This window comes from Trichechus manatus, unplaced genomic scaffold (assembly GCF_000243295.1).
Source record: "Trichechus manatus latirostris isolate Lorelei unplaced genomic scaffold, TriManLat1.0 scaffold00052, whole genome shotgun sequence".
Classification (NCBI taxonomy): Eukaryota; Metazoa; Chordata; class Mammalia; order Sirenia; family Trichechidae; genus Trichechus; species Trichechus manatus.
Window position 1 is genome coordinate 3,420,277 of NW_004443988.1, and position 10,045 is coordinate 3,430,321.

Below are 10,045 nucleotides of genomic sequence, written 5' to 3' on the forward strand. Positions count from 1 at the left end.
TGTGCCTCTTAGTCAAGTAGATACAAGAGACCAAAGGGGCGGCTTCTGTCCAGAGGTGAGATGGGAAGGCAGAGAGAGTTAGGAGCTGGTTGAATGTTCATGGGAGTCAGGGGCGGAGGGGAGGAGTGCGCTCTCTCAGAATGGGGTGAGCGGTTGGGGTCTCATAACAAAGTGTGTAAAAAAAAAAAATTCTATATGGGAGACTAACTTGAAATGTAAACTTCATTTAATTACAACAATTAAAAAAAAATGGGTGGTGGTGGGGAAAGGTATCAAGAATGACCCCTAGGTTTCTGGATTGTACACCTGGATGAATGGAGTGCTATTCATGGAGGCAGGATGTCCCGGAACAGGAGTAGGTGTTGGGTGACAATTATGTGTTAAATTTTGAACATGTTAAAATAGAGGTATCTTTGAGACCTCTGAGTGAAAGCATCAGGTATTCAGTTGGGTATGTGTATCTGGAACACAGAGGAGTGGTTAGGGCCAGGGCTCTGTGTTTGGGAGTTAATTTAGGCTAGTCCTTTGATCTTCAAATCCAGCCTGAAATCTCAGATGCAATGAGTCTAGTTTCTTCCCCTAAATCTACAGCCTAACAGGTCTAGAATATAGCCCTAGAAAAAAACGACACCAAAAGAAAAAAGTGTCATAGACCATTTGCTTTGTAGTATATGAACACTTTACAGCTTATATTTAACCTACAAAGTACTTTACCTATTACAAAGTATTTTGCAGGTTACAAAGTGCTTATGTTCCTGCAGTCTCAGTTAATTCTCTCAACAATGTTGTGGGTAGCCTGGCCCCCGTTCTCTCTAGCCCATCCCCTGGGTCTTCCCATACACCCATATCCTTGACCCTGGCCTCCCAAAATTCCTCCCTACCACAGGGCCAGTGTCTCTCATTACCACATCATGCTTCAGTCAGAGCATCTCCAGGATAATTTTGTCCACATTGTATTTGGCCTCCACGAGAGAGTGGGCCTTCTGGACGTCAGCCATGGCCAAGACTTAATCCACAACAGGCTGCACCTGTACAGCACTCCCAGTGGAGAGGTGAGATAAGACTTACTCCATGAAAGTCTTCACCTGTGTTTCCTTATACTGAGACGGGGGGACAACAGCCCATTAAGAGGGTATGGATTAGTTACCAGGGGTGGGAAGGAGGGGGGAAAAGGGGGTTATTGCTTACACAGTACTAAGTTTCTGTTTACAGTGATGGAAAAATTGCATGGATTAAGGGTAGGGTTACACAGCCAATTAATGTAATTGCTAGCAAAAAGTTGCAGTTTTGTAAAAAGCTGAACTGGACAAAGTTTTGTGATATATTTATAACAATGACACACATACATACAAAACGAATAGCTACTGAGGCCACTTATGTACAACCAAACACCTCATGGAATTTGGTTCCTTGATTTGGAGGTTTAGGGTCATGGTTTCATGGGACATCCCAGTTAATTGGCCTAATAACATGTTTAGTGCTTCTGTTTTACCTCCCAGTTTGTTGCGTAGTGCCTGGGGTCTTAAAAGCTTGCAAGCAGCCATCCAAGGCACAACAATTAGTCTCTATTTGCCTGGAGCAACAGAGGAAGAAGGAGAATCATGAGTAGGAGGAGGAAATGGAATGTGTGGCTAATTACCTTCATGAACAACTGCTCCCTTTGCCATGAGACCAAAAAAACTGGATGGTGCCCGGCTACCATTACTGAACATTTTGATCAAAGATTTTATAGAAGAATCCTGATTAAAAGGGGGAAAATGCAAAACAGAATTTCAAATTCTCATGGAATCCAAATTTTCTGGAGCCGTGAAGGCTGGATGAACCCTTTAAACTACTGCCCTGAGATAATCTTTAAACCTTAAACCAAAAATACTCCCTGAACTCTTCTGAAAACCAAACAGTAGTTTAGCTTATCTAGCAAAGAATGTCCACCTTGAGCATTGTGCTCTTTTAAGATCTATCTGTATTGGATCAAATTGACAACAGCAACTCTAAAGATTAAATGAGAACCTCAGGAGGCAGTGAGTTTATGTTAATGCGAGAGGAACAACTCAGAAAAGGAGGGTGAGAATGGTTGCACAACTCAAAGAATGTAATCAATGTCACTGAATTGTACATGTGGAAACTGTTGAATTGGTGTACGTTTTGCTGTGTATATTCTCAGCAACAACAACAAAAAAATAAAATTAATATAAAAAAGAGAGGGTATGGATGAGGTCCCCTTGGCCTCAAGCAACTTTGAGGGGTCCTTAAAGTGACAGAGGGGAAAATCAGACCATGCCTCGTTGGCCCTTGTGCCAACTCTGGCCCAAGGAGGTTGGATAGAACCATGAAGGAGGAAAGAGCATCAGTCTAAATTCCCTTGGGCACTAGAACCCCTGGATTCTGAAAGCATGGGAATTCCAATATTAATCTAGGACCTGGCAGAGAGGAGGAATAAGTCAGAGTCAAATGAGAAAATAGATGAAGGGACTGAGTTGTCTGACAGAGTGTGGGTTAGGATGAGCCTTAGCATCCCATCCAGAGGAGGGGAAGTTGGCTATGTCAGGAAAGGGTGATAAGCAGGAACCATATAAACCAAGGCAGGTGCGGTGCAGTGAATTACTTAATATGGCCCTTCCAGTGATTGGGTGGGACTATGCAAATAATGTGCTTGTGACCTACCAAGGGGATTGAACAGCTTGCTACTAATGCAAATAAGGTGCATGGAACCCTGCGGGGGTGGTACCATACAAATAAGGTGTATGGAAACCTAACGAGGGGATTGATCAGTTTTGCCATCCCGCCAGGCTTAAAAGAGAGCCAATCTCAGAGCAGGGGTGGACCTGACTACCACCAAGAAGAAGAGATGGGAGCAGAGTGCACTCTTTGGACCCAGGATCCCTGTGCTGAGACCCTCCTAGACTCAGGAGACAGAGAGAGAGACCTGTAACACCAAAGATGGCAAGATGGTGAGAAGTATATTCCTAGAAATGAGGCAGCAGAACCAGAAGACCTGCAAGAGACAGTGTGGTGAGCTTCCTGGCCCACGGGTGAGAAAGCTTAGTGCCTTTGGGCTGGAGGCTTGCTGGCGAAGTGGGTGCCTCTGGGAAATTACTGGCGAAGCTAAAAAGCTTTGTAACACTTGCCGGAGAAGGGCAGATGCTGGGCTGAGGGGCCGAGGGCCAGAGAGAGGCCCGGGTGTGGGCACGGCTGAGAACAGGCTGTCCTGATCAAAGAACTGTATCCTAAGCATTCCTGAACCTGAACTGTAACCTGTTACTTTCCTAATAAACCCCATAACTCTAAGTATGGTCTGTGAGTTCTGTGTGGCCATTGCAATGAATTATCGAACCGAGCAGAGGAGTAAAGAGTGCCGTGGGAGGGACGGTTCTTGTCAGAAATGGTGAAAAGTTTGGAGGGAGGAGGCATGTCTGACCTCTACCTCATAGGAATCAGCCTTGGGCTGTTGATCTTGATTCTCCTTCCCCCTCCTGAAGTTAGACGAGGTTGGATGTCCCCACCACACCATTTTTACAGCAGGTCCGGGTCAGGTGGTCATAATACAAGGGCAGTGCCCAGAACCTGTTCACTCTGCCCTTGTCTATAACCTACCTTCTTGTCCCTGGACTTCAGCAGACTAGCCTTTAATCTTCCTTTCTTATACAACAGCTTGGAAAGCAGAGGTCCATTGACTTTTGCTCCCCCAATGAGGCCACACAGAACCCATCGACCATCTGTAGCCAAACAGTGGAAGTTCTTCTCCCAGTAAGAGCCACCAATGCTGTCCAGGATCACATTGACACCCACACCTGGAAGAGGAAAGCATCAGTCATAGGTAGAAATGGCTAGTTATCCTGGGAAGCCGATGCCTAAACTCCTCCCCTCTGGATCTAGTCTTGCCCGATCTCCTGTGGGCCCGGAGACCAAGTGGGAAGGAAAGTCATTCCCTGAGAGAGTAGGTGCACTTAGTTGTCATAGAAAGTCAGGGAAGAAGTGCTAAAGCATTCAGTTTTCAGAAAAAGTCAAGCTAAAGAGCTGTGTCTCATGGTGGTTATGAATATAGACTGACCAGGCCTTGAGTACTTGCCCTGGAGTGGATGCCATTGTTCTGCCCTGAGAAGTTAGTATGCTTCCTTCTTTTTGATAGTTAAAGCTGTGTAATTGATCTTTTTTTTTTTTTTTTTCCTTCTCTGTCTCTCTTTTTGGCAGGGGTATCCAGGAAGCCAGGAAGCTTAAAATCATACATAATATTTGACCACAGTTATATTAACCTTTATGATTAGCATATTTTCTTTCTCCTCCTTTCCTTGGTTCATACTCTCTATTTCTAACTAATTGTTCTTTCATCCTGAATGGTTATACCACCTCCAGGCTTTTGAAAGATGCAGTAGAGAGAGGATTTGGAAGAAGAAAGAAGGGAGAGTTAGGAATGGCAGGGAAAGGGACATGTGGTAGCCCCCCTAATGATCTCTACCTTCTAGTATTTATACCTTTGAATGTGGGCTGGGCTTATAGTCTCACTTCTTGCCAGAAGTAATAGGATGCCACTTCCAAGATTAGGTTACAAAAAGACTGTGGCTTCTGTCTTGGGTGCCTTCTCCCATTCTTGCTTACTTGCTCTCAGGGAAGCTGGGTGGGAGGCAGGGCGGCATGTTGCGAGCTGCCCTATCAAGAGGTTCATATGACAAGTAACTGATGTCTCTGGCCAACAGCCAGCAAGGGCCTGAAGTCTTCCAACAGCCACAGGAGTGAGCTTGGAAGCAGAAACTCTCCCAGCCGAGCCTTGAGGTGACTGGAGCCCTGGCTGACAGCTTGATTGCTGCTGGTGAGAGACCCTGAGCTGGAAGACCCAGCTAAGCTGCTCACAGATTCCTGACCCACAGAAACTGTGAGATAATAAATGTTTGTTGCTTTAAGGCACTAAGTTTTGGAGTAACCTGTTAGGCAGCAATAGATAACTAATACAGACGAGGAAGGATGAGGAAAAGTTTATAAAAGAGGAGGAAGTAGGAGAAGAAGAGTTAAGCTGAGGAGTAAGGATCAGTTTGGCCTCTCCTTCAAACACACAAACACACATACATACTCTGGGTGGCCTTCAGAGCCTCCTCAGAGAAGTCCTCCTTCTTATAATCAAACCCAGTTGCAGCACCCAGTTTTTGAGCCATTTGAATATTCTTCTTGGAGCTCTTGGTCACCAGGGAAATGGCTTTCAACAGCCTGGTCAACTGAATGGCAGCTGTGCCCACGCCTCCTGTGCCAGCATGGATGAGCACTGTCTTTCCCTCTTGCACACCTCCTGTGGCAACAATCCAAGTTAGAAGATCCTGGGTAAGCAAAGGTGGGGAGGGTGGGGAGGTGTAGGGTTGACTTTGAAACATAAACCACCTAGTGCTGGAGCGTAGAGCACTGAGGGTTGATGAGAGAGAAGTCTGGAGGGTTAGGTAGGGCCTGGGTCACAGAGGGCACTGAATGTGAGGAGCCATCAAAGCTTTTGGGACAGAGGGAGCCTTGATCAGAGCTGTGCTTCCACAGGATTAATCCAGCAGATGAACTGGAGTGGGCAGAGTATCAGAACTAGCCTGAGGGGGGCTCCAGGGACAGAGACAGTCCCTGGAACAGATGTCTGGGCAGCTCTGATCCCTTTTTGTATAAGATGAATGGAAAAGGGGTGTCTCCTCCACTGGCTGCGAGGGATCCAAGCAGAAGGAAAGGACAATTTCCTCTCCTCTGGAGATGGGGACAAGCAGCTGGAACTGCTCTGAGAACCCTGGTTCTGCCTCACATTGGTCATAAAACTCTGTCTGTAGTTGTCTCCACAGGGGACGGGTCTGAGTCAGCACTGGGATTAAAGGCTGAGGTTATGATTAGAGGCCAGGACGTGTTGGGGGTCAAGGAGGAGCTCAGAAATAAGGGTTGGGTCTGTTGGAGGCCTGGGTTGGGTTCAGCATTTGGCTTCAGGTGATATGTATGGTAGGAGGGGATTAGGAGGAAGTAGGGCACCTCCTCACCTACACAGTGCAGCAGCTGGAAGGCTATGGTCCAGGCCTCTGGGATGGCCGCAGCCTGGGGCAGGGACAGTCCTGCTGGGATAGGCATGAGGAGCCCTTTGGGGACAGTGACATACTGAGGCTGGCCCCCGCCGGGCAGCAGAGCCATGGCTGAGTCTCCAGGCTTCCAGTGCCCCTGACATCTGGGACCCAGCTCAGCTACATGTCCAGATGCCTTGAGTCCCAAAATATGCTGGCTTCTGGCGGTGGGGCATACTGGCCTTGTTTCTGCAGAGAGAGGTAAGTGGGTTTGATAAGAGGGCTCACACGGCAGCCCTCCTTGCTGCTGGAGGGAGAACGTGATGCTAGCCTGGAAACCATTCTTTGTTTTCTAGAATGGGGGAAAATTCAGATGGTCTTTCCAAAGGATTGCTCTGATAACAGTCATTCCAGAAACAGCTATTCCACAGGATCTTTTCAGAGATGCCCACTCAGAATAATCACTCTAGAGAGAAGCCCTCCAGGAGGTCTCCCCAGTAACTCTCTCAGGCAGGCTGTCAGGAAGCTGGGTCAGGGTGGTGGGAGGAGGTAGGTGGGGGTGGTGGTTTGCTGAGTTCTGAAGCCCTGAAAGGTGGACCTGGTGAGGGGATACTCCTGCCATCTCAGATCTTATTTTTCCTGCTCTCAACTTAGCTTCCATAAGAAGGTGGCTATTGTGGGGTCAGAAATGGCTGGAAACTGGATCTTGAAAGAGGAATATCCTGCAAACTGGCTCTCTGATCCCCTTCTCCCTGGGGGAAGGTGAAGCAGGAAAGATGTTGGTCTGGCTCTGGGGCTCATGGATCCAGACCACATCTTGCAGGGGAATGAGTGGATCCAGACAACGTCTTGCAGGGGAATGAGCTCAGTCCCTGCTTGCTGGTTGCACACATTGCTGCTTGACAGGACCCAGGACCTGGATCAGAATAGGGTCCAAGCAAAGGGTAAGGCCACGGCTGTGACTTGTGACCTCACACTGGCTTGAGGGCACTTGTTCCAATGTGCAGGTCAATCCCCTCCTTCCTGACAGTGGCTGTCCAGACTTTGGAGTCAAACAGATGTGGGTTCAAATTCTGCCTCTGCCATTTATTCAGTCATACAACAAATATTTCCTGCGTGTCTACTGTGTGTCAGGCCCAGTGCTAGCAAAACAGAGTGCCTTTGTCCTGGAGGAGGTTACAGTCTAGTGTGGGAAGACAGACTTTAAATAAGTAAACAAATAAATATAATAATGCACATTGGAGCAAGTTCTGAGAATAATAACAACAGGCTGCTATGAGAGAGACGAGCAGGAGGGTCTCTTTTAGACTTCATAGCCAGCGAACCTGTCTGAGGAGGTACAATTTAAGCTGAGACGTGAAAGACAAGAAGGAGCCAGACATACAAAGAATGGCTGAAGAGCATTCCAGGGAGAGGGAGAGGCCAGAGCAAAGGGTCTGAGGCAGGAGAAAGTGTGCAACGGGTGGAAGGTAGTGAGCAAGGGAGAGAAGGGCTCCAGCTGAGATGGAGGTGTCAACAGCCACATCAGCAGAGCCTTGTAGGCTGGGTAGGCAATTTAGATTTTATCCCAAGTACATTGGGATCTCTTTGTAGATCACCCTGGCTGCTATGTGGAGAATGGACTGTAGGGGGCGTTGCAGGTACCCAGGGTAAAAGCTGATACTGGCCTGGACTTGGATAGTGTCAAGAACAGTGATGGAGAGAAGCAGAGGAACTCATGATCTACTGTGGAGGCGGAACAAAGGATGCTCATGAAATGGATGCAGGGTTGAGGGAAACAGGAAGTAAGATGTTGAAAATGAATTCCAAGTTTCTGACTTGAGCAGCTTACTGGCAATTATTCTGATGAAAGAATTATATCATCACAACAGTGGAGACAAAATACCCATCTCCTTGGATGGTTGTTAAATGAAAGAATTCACTTAGTACCGTGCCAGGCACACAGTGGGCACTAAATAAACTACAGTTTCTTTCTTGCTAGTGTATATGTAGACTCCCTCAGTGCAGCCCTCAAGGGTGGGGCTGTATAAGGAGGGGTCCATGGCCAGCTTGGTGGGGACATGAGTTGTAAATGCTGGAATCTCTCCAGAGTCTGATACAGATGCTGAGAACCCAAACCAAACGTCCAGCTCCGGTCGCCCAGCCCATGCCAGCTAACTTCAGACCTGGCTGAGTTTCAGTTCTTGATCAAGCAGCTCTGCCAAGGGGCAGGCTCTGGGTCTCTCCTACCCTACTGTGGTGCGTACCTGGAGTAAGTCCGCCCAGTTCAGGGTGCTGGCTGCCACCTTGAGAAGGACTTCACTCTCTCCTGGGCTTGGCTTGTCCACCTTCTTTAGGTAAAGGTTTTCTGGTCCTCCTGGCTTGTCAAAGTGCATGGCTGACATTTTATCTGAGGACACAAGTGTAGAGAGATGGAGGAAAGGCATGAAAGCTGGGGCAGGTTTGCAAGGAACTTCCTTCCCCAAATCAGGATCCATCTGAGCCCTGGTGGCGCAGTGGTTAAGAGCTCAACTGCTAACGAAAAGGTCGGCAGTTCGAATCCACCAGCCGCTCCTCGGAAGCCCTGTGGAGCCATTCTATTCTGTCCTATAGGGTCACTATGAGTCGGAATCTACTTGATGGCAACGAGTTTTGGTTTTTAATCCATGCCTCTCCTAGACACCACTGGCCTCCACCAGCCCATCACCTCACCACCATGAACTTAGGCAGTTCTCACTGCCTATGTGACTTCCCTATCTAAATTCCCAGATATTGCTGCCTCCTGAGCCTTCTCTTTCCATGAAGAGGGACTAGAGCAGCTGGCTTTGGAATTAACATATGGAAATGCAAGTCCAGGTTTTATCATTCACTAGCTGTATGACCTTAGGCAAAAATGGGGCTAAAACATTACATACTGTATCCTGCAGGCGCCCCCCTCAGTTCTTCAGGGATGTAGCCTGCCTCCTTGGAGAATAGGGGAGATGGTGGTTCTTTGAGGACAAGGTAGGCTGAGGAGGGAGGGGAGCCATACCTGGAGCCATCCTGCCAGGTCAGTGCGGGGATGCCTGGGACCCCTCACCTCCTGCCTTAGGTACAGCCTGCTGCTGCAGGCGCAGCTCAGAGAGGACTATTTATGTTCTGAGCTGAAGGGATTGGCCTGCCCATTGCCTGGGATGTGGGTGTACTCTGTTTTTCGTTTTTAAATTTTCATTATCAAAGTGATAGAATAATGTTACACAAGTTTGATCCTTAAGTTAAACAACCCATCTTCCACCTCCCAAACAAAGGCCATGATGACTTGTTTTCTCTCCTGCACAGGAGCTGACAGGGTCGTAGCCCTTACATGCGTTTATCTCTGGATGCTGCCTCTCTCCCAGGCAGGGGTGGTGAAAGAACCTCACCTTTTTCTTTTGACTCCAACACTGAAGGGCAGATACTCAAGTCTGGGAAGAAGGAGTGAGCATCCTACGTGCAGCTCTGTACCAGCCCTGTGGTGGGCAGAGAGGGGGCAATACAGCTTATGGGGGGAGGGTGAAGAAAGTGAAGGGACAAGGAGGCCAAGGGACCCTAGGGATGACCCTAAAGGCTGTGGGTATTTGATAGAGGAGAGTTCCTCAGGCTGGGGGACGGGTCACAATGCATGGACATGGCTACTCTCACTTGAGCCTCAAAACACCCCCAAAGAGGCAGGCAGGGCAGGCATTATGAGCTCCATTTTCAGATGGGGAAACTGAGATGCAGAGATTCTGTGTTTAGGATCACAGAGCTAGTATAGGGCAGAGCAGACACTGGAACCCAGGACTCCTGAGTTAGATTCCACAGGAGAGGCTGTCTCCTCACTATTCACACCAGAAGGCTTCACTGAAAGAGGAAGAGAAAGGGCAACAAGTGGAGAGAAGGAAGGAGCAGAGGAAATAGTTGGGCCTGACAGCAGGAGGGAAAGTGGGGAGTTTATGGGGTTTCCTTTTGTGCTGCACAGATTTCCTTGATCTCTGAGTGCACTGACCCCCAAAGGGTCAGCAAATAGGTCTGTTGGAAGCCCCACAAAACAGTTTCCT

The 10,045-nt window shown here is 48.1% G+C and overlaps 1 protein-coding gene across 1 annotated transcript; it reads right to left on the bottom strand.

Annotated features, from left to right (window-relative positions):
* Positions 1–920: 920 nt before the first annotated feature.
* On the bottom strand, positions 921–8,392 carry LOC101356216 (quinone oxidoreductase PIG3-like). The gene is given in 6 exon segments (XM_023732397.1): positions 921–1,100; positions 3,595–3,791; positions 5,066–5,278; positions 5,991–6,221; positions 6,224–6,257; positions 8,255–8,392. Coding segments are annotated over 6 exon segments (993 nt in total).
* Positions 8,393–10,045: the final 1,653 nt, after the last annotated feature.